Source organism: Heptranchias perlo, chromosome X (genome assembly GCF_035084215.1).
Source record: "Heptranchias perlo isolate sHepPer1 chromosome X, sHepPer1.hap1, whole genome shotgun sequence".
Lineage (NCBI taxonomy): Eukaryota > Metazoa > Chordata > Chondrichthyes > Hexanchiformes > Hexanchidae > Heptranchias > Heptranchias perlo.
In genome coordinates, this window is record NC_090370.1 from 9054851 (window position 1) to 9073445 (window position 18595).

Sequence of the window (18595 nt, forward strand, 5' to 3'; positions counted from 1 at the left end):
AGCAGGAGCAAGGCCCACCACCAAGGGAAGAGTGTGAATCACATAGAAAGTACCACACAGAAACAGGCCATTCGGCCCAAACAGTCCGTGTTGGTGTTTATCCTCCACACGCACACTAGTCCCATGTGTCCGTCCTGTTCCCATATCTCTTTATTACCTTGAACCACCTCTCTAACTGGAAATGTTGACCTATTCCCTGCTCCAATCTCGAACTCTGGTTGTGCATCACAGAGCCTCAGCCCTCTGTTAGCAGTGGCTCAGTGGGTAGCACCCTTACCTCTGAGTCAGAAGGTTGTGGGTTCAAGCCCCACTCGAGAGATTTGAGCACAAAATCTAGGCTGACACTCCAGTGCAGTTCTGCACAGTCAGAAGGAGCGCTGCACTGTCAGAGGTTCCAGCTTTCAGATGAGATGTTAAACCGAGGCCCCGTCTGCCCTCTCAGGTGGACTGAGGAGATCCCATGGCACTATTGCGAAGAGCAGCAGGGGAGTTCTCCCTGGTGTCCTGGCTAATATTCATCGCAAACAACATCACAAAAAACACAGATTATCTGGTCATTTCTCATTGCTGTTTGTGGGATCTTGCTGTGCGCAAATTGGCTGCTGTGTTTCCTACATTACAACAGTGACTACACTTCAAAAAAAAAGTACTTCATCGGTTGTAAAGTGCTTTGGGACGTCGTGAAAAGTGTTATATAAATGCAAGTCGTTCTTTCTTTCAAAAAAAAAGTTTCTCCTGTGATTTTGGTCAGTTCTCGTGTAACTCCTAGCAACTGACTACAGGACGGCACTGCCGATGGTGCTCAATTGGGTCCTCTATCTGCTCTGACGAATGGTGAGTGTTCCAAGAGGACTTAAAGTGCGGAGAATAAACAGGAAATAATGTGCAACATGCCACAACAAGTTTTGTGTACTGCAATTTCCCCTGACTAGTCTCAAGGGCTGCCAAAAGACCAACTATTTGACCTAATAATGCATCGCTGAAAAAATTTAGTAACAGCCAATGTTCCCACCTGAGGTAGTGGCCATTTTAATGTGGTGGTGGCCATTTTGAATGACAGATATGGATCCACTTAAATTAATAGGCTCTAATGTGGCTATCAGGTGTTTTTGATCCCAAGTAAACTAATCCAATGATAACATCCAATGTGAGGATCAAACTTGAAAGGGAAGTCTGATTATTGGAATTTTTGCCTTTGTTTTGGGAAAATATTGAAATGAAACCAGCATTCATGGTAAACGGTGGAATTAATAGGGAAAACAAGCACTGATCAATGAAATCCAAATATATAGATATCATAATGAGGAGATTGTCTTTTGGAAGACATGTGCATCCCTGCAGACTCCTATTTGATAGAATCAACCATTTAAAGTTTGCTTATACTGAATTAATCCCACCTTCCAGCATGCCCCCCCTCCACCCCCCAACAATGCTAGCTGACATTATAAATGGTTCCCTCTCCTCAGGTATTGTCCCCCTCCCTTTCAAAACTGTGACCACTCCCCCCCCTCAAAAAAAAACTGCCCTTGCCCTTCTGTCCTTCCAAACTCCAACCTTTCTTTCCTCTCCAAGCTTCTTGTTGTTGCCTCCCACATCCGTGCCCATCTTTCCCACAACGGTCTGTTTGAACCTCTCCAATCAGGTTTCTGCCTCTCCAACAGATCCAAAATGGCGCAAACCAAAGTCACAAAAGACATCCTCTGTGACTGTGACCGTGGTAAACTATCCCTCATCCTTCTCGACCTCTCTGCAGCCTTTGACACAGTTGACCACACCATCTCCCGCCAACGCCTCTCCTCCATCGTCCAGCTTGGTGGGACTACCCTCGTTTGGTCCAACTCTTATCTATCCAACTGCAGCCAGAGGATCTCTACCGATTGCCTCTCTTCTCACTCCCATGCTGTCACTTCTGGAGTCCCCCAAGAATTTATCTATGGACCCTCCTCTTCACGCTGCCTCTTGGTGACATAAGGCCAGCTTCCTCGTGTACACTGACCACACCCAGCTGTACCTCTCTCACGAGCCCTCCACTGCCTTTGTGCTGTCAGACTGTTTGTCTGACATCCAGTCTTGGATGAGCTGCAGTTTCCTCCAGCTAATCATTTGGAAGGCTGAAGCCATCATCTTCGGCCCCTGCCACAAACTCTGTATCCTTGTCACTGATTCCATCCTTCTCATCTTAAGATCCCGTGGCACTATTCAAAGAGGAGTGGGGAGTTTTTCCTGGAGTCCCAGCCAACATTTCCCCCTCAACCAAACAGATTAGGTTAGTCATCTGACTGCTGTTTGTAAGATCCAGCTATGCACAAAATGGCTGCCACATTTGCCTGAACAACAGCAGCTACCGCACTTCAATTCATTGTGTATAAAGCACTTGGAGACCGTTCTGAGGGACGTGATAAAGCGCTACATAAATGCATGTCTTTATTTACTGACTCCAAATTAAATAGGTCTCAACCAAATCTCTATTGGGTGTAGGGTTGCCAACCCTCCAGGATTGCCCTGGAGTCTCCAGGAATGAAGAGATTAATCTCCTGGATACTGCTGGGAGCAACCCAGGAGAAAAATCATTGGGGCATTAATTGTTTTTCTTAAAAAACATTTTCTTTGAACGCTTTCATTCATTGGTTATAAAACTATTGGAGATGGGAAAAAAAGGCTGTTTGACTGACAGACAACAATCATCCAATCTGTCAATGGGAATCAGGGGGAAAACTCTCCAGTGGCTGGAGTCATACCTAGCACAAAGGAAGATGGTAGTGGTTGTTGGAGGCCAATCATCCCAGCCCCAGGACATTGTCCTAGGCCCAACCATCTTCAGCTGCTTCATCAATGACCTTCCCTCCATCATAAGGTCAGAAATGGGGATGTTCACTGATGATTGCACAGTGTTCAGTTCCATTCGCAACCCCTCAAATAATGATGCAGCCCGTGCCTGCATGCAGCAAGACTGGGATGACATTCAGGCTTGGGCTGATAAGTGGCAAGTAACATTCGTGCCAGACAAGTGCCAGGCAATGACCATCTCCAACAAGAGAGAGTCTAACCACCTCCCCTTGACATTCAACGGCATTACCATTGCCAAATTCACCACCATCAACATCCTGGGGGTCACCATTGACCAGAAACTTAACTGGACCAGCCATATCAATACTGTGGCTACAAGAGCAGGTCAGAGGCTGGGTATTCTGCAGCGAGTGACTCACCTCCTGACTCCCCAAAGCCTTTCCACCATCTACAAGCCACAAGTCAGGAGTGTGATGGAATACTCTCCACTTGCCTGGATGAGTGCAGCTCCAACAACACTCAAGAAGCTCAACACCATCCAGGACAAAGCAGCCTACTTGATTGGCACCCCATCCACCACCCTAAACATTCACTCCCTTCACCACCGGTGCACTGTGGCTGCAGTGTGTACCATCCACAGGATGCACTGCAGCAACTCGCCAAGGCTTCTTCGACAGCACCTCCCAAACCCGCAACTTCTACCACCTAGAAGGACAAGAGCAGCAGGCACATGGGAACAACACCACCTGCACGTTCCCCTCCAAGTCACACACCATCCCGACTTGGAAATATATCGCCGTTCCTTCATCGTCGCTGGGTCAAAATCCTGGAACTCCCTTCCTAACAGCACTGTGGGAGAACCGTCACCACACGGACTGCAGCGGTTCAAGAAGGCGGCTCACCACCACCCTCTCAAGGCCAATTAGGGATGGGCAATAAATGCTGGCCTTGCCAGCGACGCCCACATCCCATGAACGAATAAAAAAATCAGGTAACTGAGTCTATTCACTTTCCGATTGGCTGTGGGACGGCGGGGCACCGTGAGGATGGGCATGTTGGGTGACAAATGGCTGGAGAGTGGGGGTGAGGCGGTTGGAGGCAGGGGGTCATGTGATGAAACCTCCAGGAATACCTCCGACCAGAGTTGGCAACCCGGATTGAGTGCGAGTCCACAGAAGAAAGCAACCTAAAAATGACAATTTGCTTAAAGAGGCACCTATAAAGGATCACAGCAAGTATTACACTGGAGCAGTCAGGGGCCCTTACTGATGTCAGGGCTGGAGTTTCAAGCACATTCCTTGGTTAATGTACAGGGAGCGTCACTCTCTCTTCGGTTTGTACTATACTTGGCTTAGGAAGTCCCTCATTGTGATTAGCATTAAGTTCGCCACTAAATTTTTGATATCCAACCAATTTCGTCACCGTCCTCTCCCGAAAACATTGGCAAAAGCTGACATTTGGTTCCACAGATACCAACTGCCTTCCTCCTGCACCCTCCCAAATGGCCATTCTTCCCGTATGGGCCCAGACGGTGTGTCACAGCAAGCTGTTCAACCAGTTCCTCACCACACAGTGCAACACAAACTACTTGCATTTATATAGCACCTTTTATCGTATTAAAACGTCCCAAGGTGCTTCACAGGAGCATAAATCAGACAAAATTTGACACCAAGCCACATAAGGAGATATTAGAACAGGTGACCAAAAAGCTTGGTCAAAGACGTAGGTTTTAAGGAGCATCTTAAAAGGAGGAGAGGGAGGTAGGGAGATGGAGAGGTTTAGGGAGGGAATTCCAAAGTTTAGGACCTAGGCAGCTGAAGGCACGGCCGCCAATGGTGGAGTGATTAAAATCGGGGATGCGCAAAAGGCAAGAATTGGAGGAGCACAGAGATCTGGGAGGGTTGTTGGGCTGGAGGAGGTTACAGAGATAGGGAGGGGCGAGGCCATGGAGGGGTTTGAAAACAAGGATGAGAATTTTAAAATGGAGGCGTTTGGGGACCGGGAGCCAATGTAGGTCAGCGGGCACAGGGGTGATGGAAGAATGGGGCTTGGTGCGAGTTAGGATACGGGCAGCAGAGTTTTGGATGAGCTCAAGGTTATGGTGCAGTTGCCAACTGAGCCATCGCAGGAATGCCCTCATTGGGTCACCCCCCCCCAACCAAGTCACATAATTTAAAGCAGGTCTGTGGGGCCCAGTCTGGATGCACCATGGAACCGGGGTTGCGGGGGGGGGGGGGGGGGGGAAGGGTCAGTTGACTGTCGCATGCCCAAGACCCCCAGAGCAAAGCAAAGCTCAGCTGAATCTCTGAGTATCAACTCCCAATAATGATACTGATCAATAACGATCCAGGGTTCGAGCTTGGACTCCCCTTCGCAGCCAAGGAGCTCCCACAGGCTGTACATCCCTGGGTGATCCACGTGTGAGAAAACAGATGTCAATGAAGTGAGCTGAAATGTTGCCAAGATCACTGTCAGCATCTGTGCTGCCAAGCAACAATAAAGCCTACGCAGTAAAAATATATTGGACTGACCTTGGGGTTATACACTGGGGCTGACTCAAATCAAAGTCGTGCACTATTTCGCTCCTATTTACACGCTTGCTGCATTTGTAGTGCAGCCTTCTCGTCTGAACCCGGACTTATTTGCTGAGCGCTGTGTTTTTGAAGGTGAGTGAGGCTGGTGCTGGGGAACTGAACACTTTTTGACACTCAATGGCAGCAACAAAGCATTCCCAGACCAGGTGCAGAATCGGTTAAATGCAGCTTAAACCTCTCGCCACACAGCTCCAATCCTGTGTTTTACCTGTTGATTCAAATGAGCCCACCCTTACCTCACCGATGTGACACTTTCCCTTCCCACCTGGGCAATCTTGGGGCCTCCTTAAAGTATTCTTTAGGCTCGTTTGGAGCATAAACACCAGCATGGACCAGTTGGGCCAAATGGCCTGCTTCTGTGCTGTACATTCTATTTAATTCTTTAAGTTTGCACGTTTGGCTTTGAATTCGGGAAACTGGCCGCTGTGAGCCACCATTTATACTCCCAAATCCGGCAGAATCCTAGGCCGATGAAAAATTGGGGCTACAGTTCAACCAACGTGATAAGGGAGCCAGATTTAACAATGTAAATGCAGGGACCCAGTGCACTGATATTTGCAGGGTGAAATACAGAAATGCTTCATGTTAAATGTTAAAGGAGGAGGCTTTCAAAGAACTGGGTCCTGCAGTGGGTTAGACATTGACCTTTCACCTCTGGGACTTGGGTTCAAATCTAGTCCAGGCTGATGGGATGAAAGAGTCCTCTATCCGAAAGGCTGAAAGGGTCCCTATGCTAAACGAGAAGAGTAGGGAGTGCTCTTCTGAGGCATGTTGTTGAGGCAGTCGGAGCTTTACTCTGTATCTGGCTGTGCTGTATCTGACCTGGGAGTGCTTGATGCTGACATTGGGTGCCTGAAATGGGAGGCGTTCCATTTCCCAGCATGAACATCCCTCGCCTTGAGCACATCCATCTGGAGCAGCTTTCAAACTCAAATCCTTGAGGTGACCCATCTCTGCTTAGAATTCATCCGCAAGGAAATCTTGCGGCATTTCTCGTCTCCTTCTCATGACAAGACCAATCAATAAAAATGAATTCCGGTAACGTAATTCTGTACAGCCAGTATATTTAACAAGATCACCTATAAGGAAAGAAAGATTTGCATTTGCATCGCGCCTTTTATGACTTCAGGACGTCCCAAGGCGCTTTACAGCCAATAAAGTATTTTTTGAAGTGTAGTCACCGTTGTAATGTCGGAAACGTGACAACCAATTTGTGCACAGCAAGATCCCACAAACAGCAATGTGACCATGACCAGATCATCTATTTAATGATGTTGGTTACGGGATAAATATTGGCCAGGACACTGGGGAGAATTAGGAACAGGAGTAGGCCATTCAGCCCCTCGTGCCTGCTCCGCCATTTGATAAGATCATGGCTGATCTGTGATCTAACTCCATATACCCGCCTTTGGCCCATATCCCTTAATACCTTTGGTTGCCAAAAAGCTATCTCAGATTTAAATTTAGCAATTGAGCTAGTATCAATTGCCGTTTGCGGAAGAGAGTTCCAAACTTCTACCACCCTTTGTGTGTAGAAATGTTTTCTAATCTCACTCCTGAAAGGTCTGGCTCTAATTCCCCTGCTCTTCTCTGAAATAGTGTCATGGGATCTTTTACATCTACCTGAGAGGGCAGACAGGGCATCAGTTTAACGTCTCATCCAAAAGACAGCACCTCCGACAGTGCAGCACTCCCTCAGTACCAGCACTGGGAGTGTCAGCCAAGATTTTGTGCTCGAGTCTCTGGATTGGGATTTGAACCCACAACCTTCTTGCCTCTGAGCCACATATAACCGGAATATAACCGCAGAGGATGGAGGCAACAATAAGCATTAAACAAGGAACAGTAAGGCAACAACTGACAGAACATCACATGTACTCGGTCAATTTACTAAATGCCACTGGCCAAATTCTCTCCGTTTTACTGCAGCAATTCTAAGACATACAAGAACAAACGAAAGCTAGGTATTACTCTGACAGCCCAGCCATTCTAGTTCAAGCCTTCAGCAGAGCAACATCTATTTCATAACCTACTAATCTATATTCTTTTTGCAACGTTTGTGACAATGTTATTCACATGCAAAAAAAAAATACATTTTAGAAAATAACACATCTTACTTCAAATCGAGCCAAAATCCCTTAGAACAGCAACTGAGTTCTGCTGAACAATAGGCTACTTCAAGAGTAAAGTGAGGTTATCTGAGATTAAGCAGCACTGAGGTAACATTTAGGACAACTACCAAGAGCTGAATTTAAACTGCTTGTGGAAGATAATTGTGAAGGGACTCTGCCTTAATATCACAGGCACTCTTTTGGTATTTTCTTTCCCATAGGATGGTAAAATTAAGCGACTAATTAGAAATTTTCTTTGAAAGGGGCCCTGCTACCCCTGGAAAGTTGTCAGTGAAGCTTTCTCCTACTGTTTAGAGATATGCATCGTGGTGACATTATTCTGATCACAAAAATGCCACTCACATCTGTTGCAGAACAAAGCTCGTCACATCGAAGCACCATGCGTAGCATAGAAACACCACAGATACCACAGATTGATGCCACTTGTACACCATGCCATTCGTAACATCACAAAGTCATTCGTGGCACCGAGTCATTCATCACACCACGCCATTCGTAGCTCAATTACATTCCCAGCACCAACGCGCCACCAACATGCCATTCCCAGCACCAACATGCCATTCCCAGCACCAACATGCCATTCCCAGCACCAAGACGCCACCAACATGCCATTCCCAGCACCAAGGCGCCACCAACATGCCATTCCCAGCACCAAGGCGCCACCAACATGCCATTCCCAGCACCAAGGCGCCACCAACATGCCATTCCCAGCACCAAGGCGCCACCAACATGCCATTCCCAGCACCAAGGCGCCACCAACATGCCATTCCCAGCACCAAGGCGCCACCAACATGCCATTCCCAGCACCAAGGCGCCACCAACATGCCATTCCCAGCACCAAGACGCCACCAACATGCCATTCCCAGCACCAAGGCGCCACCAACATGCCATTCCCAGCACCAAGGCGCCACCAACATGCCATTCCCAGCACCAAGGCGCCACCAACATGCCATTCCCAGCACCAAGACGCCACCAACATGCCATTCCCAGCACCAAGGCGCCACCAACATGCCATTCCCAGCACCAAGGCGCCACCAACATGCCATTCCCAGCACCAAGGCGCCACCAACATGCCATTCCCAGCACCAAGACGCCACCAACATGCCATTCCCAGCACCAAGACGCCACCAACATGCCATTCCCAGCACCAAGACGCCATTCCCGGCACCATCACGCCATCTGTGGCACCAACACGCCATCCGTGGCACCAACACGCCATCTGTGGCACCAACACGCCATCTGTGGCACCAACACGCCATCCGTGGCACCATGCCAGTCACAGAACCACACCATTCATGGCAGTAACATGCCTCTTGCATCGCCACACCACTCATATTAGAAAACACCACGGTGTCACTCTCATGACACTGTGGTCACCAAAATGTTGCATCGGTCCTTCCTCAAACTGCAATTGTCCCCAAGCTCCGTGGTACGCTCTCCCTTCAACAAAAAGGGCACACTGAACACCCCCAGATACCCCACTTGCAAAACTCAACCGATTACTTCTCTATTAAAAACGTATGTACAGGATGTCCCAGTTAAGCTTGTTTATGATGGGTCGTTGCCCAAGGGCAGCTGACAGACTCAACAAAGTGCAGGGCACAAAGTGGATAGCACACACCCGGGAGGAGAGCGGAAACAACCCGCAGTACAAGCCCAGCTCGCTTGTTGCTTGGGGGGAGGGAGGAGGAAAGGTTGAACTCTCTCCAAGATTGTATGAAAACACAGCTGAAAGACACTCGACAGTATTCGCTCGAAACTTGCTCACACTCTGATAAATCCTGTTCATTTGACTTCGATTTGCTATGGAAAGCTGATTTCATACATAAACAAAATAAAACATAGGCACAACATCGCCAGAATCAGCTACTACATCACAGCTTGGAAGCAACCGTGCACAACACGACATGGAAATACCAAGAGCAAGGACATGAAACGGACAAGATATATAAACACGTAGGAAGCCGGTGTTACCTACCTGTTTCGTTGATGGGATTCTTATAGGGACGTTTGAAAAGATCATGTTGTGTCAGATTACAGTCCCGTCCCGTCCCGTACCCCCCCTCCTCCCGCCCCCCGGAACAGCAATACTTCTCGTCCGAGATGAAATGCCCTCAACAGTAAAAGGCACCTTGAATAAAATCAGATCTGAGAATAATTTTTATTTTTTTTAAGGGAGGAGGGGGGGAAGCGAGTGGGGCTGTGAAGATGAGGATTAGTAAGGTAGGGTTGAATTGTCCAGATGATTTTTCTCCTCCAGCTCTGATTTCCAATCCAGCTTTTATGCAAGTGAAACAAAAAAAAAACCCCGAGGCTCCTCCTGTGCCTCAGATTTGCTACATTACTTGCAGTTCTCTTCAATTTCCTTGCAGTTTCAGACACTGCCCATCGAGGCTCAACCACTCCGAGCACAGAGTAAGGGGAGGATCACAGCCTAACACGTGACACCTCAAAACGGTTCCTTTTACATCCCTCGCCTAGATTTTAATACTGAAAAGAACACTGTAATACAATGGGCTGGGAATGTATCTTTTATTAAAGAACCGACTGTGTTTGAATATATTTTAGATCTTCGTGTTGCCCCCCCCCCTTGTAAACTGTAATCAATTGTCTCTGCTATGCATGCCAGAAATTCCTTGGGATTAAATCCGTGGAACCAGACCGTCTGCCAAAAAAAAGCACAAACCCGTGGAAACTCCAAGTTTCCAGCGCTGACTACGTGCTTTTCAATAGCAGCCGGCCCCCAGTTATTAACCAGTTCAGGTGACATTCCTTTTCGACACTGGCTTCCTCCTGAGCCCACCTTGATCGTCAGAGCCCCCCGCCCACCACAGACACCCCCCCACATCCCCATCCTCATCCCCACTACACCCCCACACCCACTCACACACCCCCCACACCCACCCACTCACACACCCCCCACACCCACCCACTCACACACCCCCCACACCCACCCACTCACACACCCCCCACACCCACCCACTCACACACACCCCACACCCACCCACTCACACACCCCCCACACCCACCCACTCACACACCCCCCACACCCACCCACTCACACACCCCACACACCCACCCACTCACACACCCCCCACACCCACCCACTCACACACCCCCCACACCCACCCACTCACACACCCCCCACACCCACCCACTCACACACCCCCCACACCCACCCACTCACACACCCCCCACACCCACCCACTCACACACCCCCCACACCCACCCACTCACACACACCCCACACCCACCCACTCACACACCCCCCACACCCACCCACTCACACACCCCCCACACCCACCCACTCACACACCCCCCACACCCACCCACTGACACACCCCCCACACCCACCCACTCACACACCCCCCACACCCACCCACTCACACACCCCCCACACCCACCCACTCACACACACCCCACACCCACCCACGCTCACACCCCCCACACCCACCCACTGACACACCCCCCACACCCACCCACTGACACACCCCCCACACCCACCCACTCACACACCCCCCACACCCACCCACTGACACACCCCCCACACCCACCCACTCACACACCCCCCACACCCACCCACTCACACACCCCCCACACCCACCCACTCACAGCCCCCCACCCCCACCCACTGACACACCCCCCACACCCACCCACTCACACACCCCCCACACCCACCCACTGACACACCCCCCACACCCACCCACTCACACACCCCCCACACCCACCCACTGACACACCCCCCACACCCACCCACGCACACACCCCACACCCACCCACTCACACACCCCCCACACCCACCCACTCACACACACCCCACACCCACCCACTCACACACCCCCACCCCCACCCACTCACACCCCCCCACACCCACCCACGCACACACCCCCCACACCCACCCACTCACACACACCCCACACCCACCCACTCACACACCCCCACCCCCACCCACTCACACCCCCCCACACCCACCCACGCACACACCCCCCACCCCCACCCACTCACACCCCCCCCACCCCCACCCACTCACACACCCCCCACACCCACCCACTCACACACACCCCCCACACCCACCCACTCACACACACCCCACACCCACCCACTCACACACCCCCACCCCCACCCACTCACACACCCCCCACACCCACCCACTCACACCCCCCCACCCCCACCCACTCACACACCCCCCACACCCACCCACGCACACACACCCCCCACCCACCCACTCACACACCCCCCACACCCACCCACTCACACCCCCCCACCCCCACCCACTCACACACCCCCCACACCCACCCACTCACACCCCACACCCACCCACTCACACACCCCCCACACCCACCCACTCACACACCCCCCACACCCACCCACTCACACACGCCCCACACCCACCCACTCACACACCCCCACCCCCACCCACTCACACCCCCCCACACCCACCCACGCACACACCCCCCACACCCACCCACTCACATACACCCCACACCCACCCACTCACACACCCCCACCCCCACCCACTCACACCCCCCCACACCCACCCACGCACACACCCCCCACACCCACCCACTCACACACACCCCACACCCACTCACACACCCCCCACACCCACCCACTCACACACCCCCCACACCCACCCACTCACACACCCCCCACACCCACCCACTCACACACACCCCACACCCACCCACTCACACACCCCCCACACCCACCCACTCACACACCCCCCACACCCACCCACTCACACACACCCCACACCCACCCACTCACACACACCCCACACCCACCCACTCACACACACCCCACACCCACCCACGCACACACACCCCCCACCCACCCACTCACACCCCCCCACCCCCACCCACTCACACCCCCCCCACCCCCACCCACTCACACACCCCCCACACCCACCCACGCACACACCCCCCACACCCACCCACTCACACCCCCCCACCCCCACCCACTCACACACCCCCCACACCCACCCACTCACACACCCCACACCCACCCACTCACACACCCCCCACACCCACCCTCTCACACCCACCCCACACCCACCCACTCACACCCCCCCACCCCCACCCACTCACACACCCCACACCCACCCACTCACACACCCCCCACACCCACCCACTCACACACCCCCCACACCCACCCACTCACACACACCCCCCACACCCACCCACTCACACACCCCCCACACCCACCCACTCACACACCCCCCACACCCACCCACTCACACACCCCCCACACCCACCCACTCACACACCCCCCACACCCACCCACTCACACACACCCCACACCCACCCACTCACACACCCCACAGACCCACCCACTCACACACACCCCACACCCACCCACTCACACACACCCCCCACACCCACCCACTCACACACCCCCCACACCCACCCACTCACACACACCCCACACCCACCCACTCACACACACCCCACACTCACACACACCCCACACCCCCAACACCCACCCACTCACACACCCCCCACACCCCCCACACCCACCCACTCATACACACACCCCCCACACCCACACACCCCCCACACCCACACACCCCCCACACCCACATACAGCCCACTCACACACACCCCACACCCACCCACCCCCCCGCCCACATACATACCCCCACCCACCACTCACATACACACCCACATACTCACACCCACCCACTCACACACACCCCACACCCACCCACACACACACACCCCACACCCACCCACTCACACACCCCCCACACCCACCCACCCCCCCGCCCACATACATACCCCCACCCACCACTCACATACACACCCACATACACAACACAACCCACCCCCCCACACATACACACCCCCTCCCACCACCCACATACATACCCCACCCACATACATACACCCACCCAACCCCTCACATACACACCCCTACCCACACAACCCGACCCACCCCCAACAGACAAACCCATCCCCACAAAACACACACACACACAGCCTGGAGTAGCAAGGTCTGGACGGGTTATATATAAATCTTGCCTGTCTTTCCAAAACAACAGGTCTCAATTAAGGGTCACCCCCGTTTGCATTGGTAACTAATAGGTGTATATTATATTATTATATTAAGGACTGTATCCAAAGAATCCACTGAAAATGCAATCAGATCAGGATTTTTTTTACCAAAACTGAAACTAATTGCAACCAGAACCTAAAATAAACGACATTGGAAATAAGATCTTGCAACGGTCTGAAAAAGAATAATAGCAAGGAACTAAATCCTCGAATATTGGACCGAGAAGATAGTTTTATAGATTTCTCTTCCTCAAATCCAGTCATTAATATGAAAGCATTAAGGGGATTGTAACGAATTAGTCCGACCCTCGTTAATAGGTTTGTGTCATAGGATATATTTCAGTGAGTAGAATAGTATTGCTTTGCTATATCTATCAGACCTTTCAGTCTTCCGAACTTCCTCCTAGTTTTTTTTTAAAAGGTGACAATATTCTCGCTTAACTTTTAACTCCACAGCGCCATGTGTTCTCTCCTGACTAGGGAGTTGCCAAGAGTTTTCCTTTAAATAGGAACTATTGCAGCATGCGTGGATTGAATACCCTAACCAATACAACCACCCTCTCCCCCAAAAAAATCTGTCATCAAGGTGATTAACCCACCCACCCGCCAAACCAATTTCTCTCTGTCAGAGGGAGTTACTTTCAAAGGCAGAGTTGAAATTGATTTTATTTAAAAAAGGATACATATTTTAAATCTGTGCTCTTTCCCCCTCAATAGGTTCTTGAAATTCTCCACCACGCCTTCCCAGCCCTACCTCTTGAACCTCTCACCTCAGGAATTTACGCCTTTTTCAACAACAAGAGAAAAAAAAAAGATTTACTCCACCCCTCTCTCCGCCGCATCAGACAACGAGCCAATCTCGGGAAATTCTGCCTTTCAGACTGGAGCTGGGGAGCTGCCGCTTGCACAGAAGCTCTCGCCACAGAAACCTGCTCAATCTGATAACAAGCGCACCTTAACTGTTTATGAAAATACACACGGACTGTTGCACTCTGTCTCCAAACACTATACACAAAATCAATTTGCCAATTGCTCCCTGATATATATACATTAAAAACTATCACAGCCTTAACTTTTGAAAACAATGATTAAAATACAAGAACTCCCAATACCTTCGCCTCTCTCCCTCCCTAACACTTGGAATGCCAATAAATGCTAAACTAAACATTTCAAAAATGCAGGGAAGGGACACTCAACTGGGTCGTTTTTTTACACACCGTTTGAAATGCTAATCTTTGGTTTCAGGATAAACATTTCTAAGTGGCAATGTAAACAACACATTTCTACTGTTCACGAGGCGGCGTTAGGTCGCTCCACCGTGAAAGGAGGACTTACAGCGTAGTTACAGTCATCGAAGTCAGTTCAATTAGAAAACACATCTAACTCTATATACTTACAGGCTTGGGTTTGTACACAGTTTTATTCCAGTAAAGAAACACCTGTATTTGTCACTTTTTTCACACACATCTCCCCTTGCACTCGTGTGAAACCCATGCCAGTTAGGGGATTGCTGTGGTAACATTCATCCAGCTGTTACACGATAGACCCCCCCTCCCCTTCAAAAAAAACCTTGAAGATTGTCCAACAGATGAGATGTGGAAAGTTAAATACATTTTGGTCCCTGTATGTTTTTATTTTTTACTTTGGGGCCCGAGAAGATTTCAACTTTAAAACATTTATTCATGAGAAAAGTGAGAAAGCTAAGATTATTTAATGCAATTTCATTTTTTTAATTCCCTCCCTTGAAAAAAATCCAGGTTACTTTTGTTAGACTTGTTCTGGGTTTATTAAGGGTGCTGGATATTAATAATTGACTACACTGCGCGCTTTTAGCCTGTTTTTGGTTTTAATACAAAGCTTTGCAAAGGACACAGACGTTTGTTTTGTAAGTGTTTGATGCAAAGCGAATTGGCAAAGACTCCAGGGTTTAACAGTTCTGTGGGGACAGTGCCGCGGAATGACTGCAGCATCTGAACACATGTTGCGTGAATCTGTTCACCAGCGGCACTATGCATCCGCAAGTGTTAGAACGAAGTTTTACGTGGAGAGCAACACATAGTCTAAACAAAGAATTTTCAGGGGGGTGGGTGGGAGGGTTATAACACCTTTAAAAGGTAAATGTTCAACAAGTATTATCTCCCCCCCCCCTGTAAATATTTTAGCAACACAATGAGATATATTTTAGACGGTTAAGTATCATTGAAGATTTATTTTTACTGGAGTGTTTAACTTCATTCACTCTTTTGCAGGTATCTGAATGGCCCCGGGTCCACTCCAGATAATATACTCCAGGACCAAACCAATAAAACAAAGCTTAATTTTCGAGCGTATTTTGGACCAAAAAAACAGATGCGTGTGAGAGAGAGAGAGAGAGAAACGAAATGGAGAAATCTGGTTTATTTTTGAGTCAGTAACACTCAAAGTTTAAATCACCCGGGACTCATGCGTTTTCAAACTGAAAGGTGCCCCCCCACAACCTCGGCACTTTTGAGATCAGCATCTTTGCTACAGAGACAAAAAATTAAACGCATTGCTATTTTTAAAAAAGCCCACTCTCGTCCCTAGATTTCCAAATTGAAACCAGTGAAAAGACAGCAGCCCAAATAATAGGAGAACAAGGATGACACTTAATATTGAATATATATTACATACTGGTGCGGTACTACGATTTAATTAAGAGAGAGGAGTCTGATATTAAATAAAGGAAAAATATCGATCAGACATGAACCGAACAGAATCCACCACTGTAGGTACCACATGCATGTCTTTAGTTATTATTTAGCAACAGTTGAAATGACGAGGTAGTCAATCATTGGTAACCAATATCCCCTCCTCCCGCGTCCTGAAGAATCTGCTCTCTCTTTACTTAGGTATCAAATAATCGAAAGGGACACAGAGGATGAAAGTGAGCTAAACCACCAACTGAGAGAGAGATACCCCCAGAACGTTACAATGTAATAAAATTGATCAGACTCGCAGTGGACACAAGTGATATTCTCTGATGGGGTTTAGTGCCAATTAATGCATAAAATCCTTCGGATGAGACTCTGATTTTTATTTTTAAAAGTCCATGTTAAAAAGCCACTCTCACTTTAATAAAGAATCAAATGATCTTATCAGGGAATGGTAAACAGTTTTAAAAAGAGTCCTCGCCTCCATCCCAACACGAGTAAGGAATGCGTTTGTGCAACAGGATACTTTCGATATGACTGCATTAAACGATCAAATCCGGTTTCTTTTTCCCCGTTTGTTACGGCGATACTGGGAATGTTGAATGTGGCCCAATCTCCTGTTCCCATTGCACACCAGGGTTCATTGTGGGCCCCACCAGATAGCAAACCACAACAAATACCTTCTGGTTCAAAAAGAAAAGCACGGTGCCATTCTTCCCCAGGTTCCCCCACCACCCCTTCTCCAACCTCCTCCTACTCTTTATTTAAACCAGCACTTTGGATGCTAATATTAAATCACAGCATGTACAGTAAGGTTAAAACGCCTCTCTCAAAGCTGCACTTTGAGAAACTTTCTTCAAGTTGGAAACTCACAATTCAAAATAAAGAAGACAAGTCAATTTCCCTTCCAAGTTGCAGTTACGCCGCAAAGCCGATCAAAAATATTTTGAAAGTACTCAGAAAGTGCTGAGGTAGGTACATAAACCCCTCAGTCCCGAGTCCACAAAATACACCCCCCCTCCACCCCAACTTCACTTCATGTGACCACCGGAGTCCCGCAGCAGAGATCAGATTAAAGAACTGGCCTTGTTTTTACCTTCTTTGATGAACGGTTAGAATAGGGATAAGGACTAAATCCTGCCCGTGGCACCGACAGCAGCATTTTCTTTTAATGTCAAACCTGAGCCAAAGGAGGAGGCTGACGTCAGGACGGGAAGTTGGAATGGACTGAACTGGGACTGAGCATAGTGTTATCATTACTAGGGTCCTAGTGCTAGTTCGTTCATAGTCCTCTCTTCACTTGGCCGTTCTAACCTATAAATTAGGGGTACATTTAGATCTATTCCCAATAGAAATGCACTGTCTAGTAGATGAGACTCAACTGTTCTGACGAAAGGTCCTGAAACGTTAACTCTCTTTCTTTCTCCACAGTAGCTGCCTGACTTGCTGAGCTTCTCCAGCATTTTCTGTTTTTATTTCAAATTTACAGCATCCGCAGTGTTTTGCTTTTGATTCACATTCTTAAGCCGTGGCTCAATTGGTAGTACTGCCGCCTCTGAGTCAGAAAGAATGAAAGACTTACATTTCTATAGCACCTTTCACAGCCTCAGGATGTCCCAAAGCGCTTTACAGCCAATGAAGTACTTTTGAAGTGTAGTCACTGTTGTAATGTAGGGAAAGATTATGTAAAGGAGGTTGTGGGTTCAAGTCCCACTCCAGAGACTTGAGCACATAATCTAGGCTGACACTCCCAGTGCAGTACTGAGGGAGTGCTGCACTGTCGGAGGTGCCGTCTTTCGGATGAGACGTTAAACCGAGGTCCCGTCTGCCCTCTCAGGTCAACATAAAAGATCCCATTGCACTGTTTTGAAGAAGAGCAGGGGAGTTCTGCTCAGTGCACTGGGCAATATTTATCACTCAACTAACATCAATAAAACAGATTATCTGGACTTTACCTCATTGCTGTTTGTGGGATCTTGCTGTGCGCAAATTGGCTGCCGCATTTCCTACATTACAACAGTGACGACACTGCTAAAGTACTTCATTGGCTGTGAAGTGCTTTGAGGTCGTGAAAGGTGCTATATAAATGCAAGTTCTTTCTTAATCACACACCACTGGGGCAGTGGAAGCTGCGATTGGAATTTGAGCATTATGCATGGATTATGGATATACCCTCGAGTCACCGGGGACCTGAATGCTGAGGTCTTCATCTTTGCTGGTCTGTGCTTCTGTTCGGAAGAGCTTAACTGATCAAGAGAACACAGAGTTTGGCTTCCAGTTCAGCTTTGGACCATTGCAATCCACTGAGGCCAAAGGCACTATCAATTCTATGTTCCAATTGTTCACCTCACCACCAT

General features: G+C 49.4%; 1 protein-coding gene across 4 annotated transcripts in view; it reads right to left on the minus strand.

Annotated features, from left to right (window-relative positions):
* Positions 1–17419, minus strand: part of LOC137307250 (RNA-binding motif, single-stranded-interacting protein 2-like) — a 443828-nt gene extending 426409 nt beyond the window's left edge. For 3 of the 4 annotated variants that reach the window (XM_067976682.1, XM_067976679.1, XM_067976681.1), the window contains exon 1: positions 17335–17419. In XM_067976682.1, the coding sequence (XP_067832783.1) occupies positions 17335–17400 (66 nt within the window). In that variant the 5' untranslated portion in view covers positions 17401–17419. The remainder of the gene's footprint in view (positions 1–17334) is intronic. The other variant, XM_067976680.1, reaches the window with a different exon arrangement.
* Positions 17420–18595: the final 1176 nt, after the last annotated feature.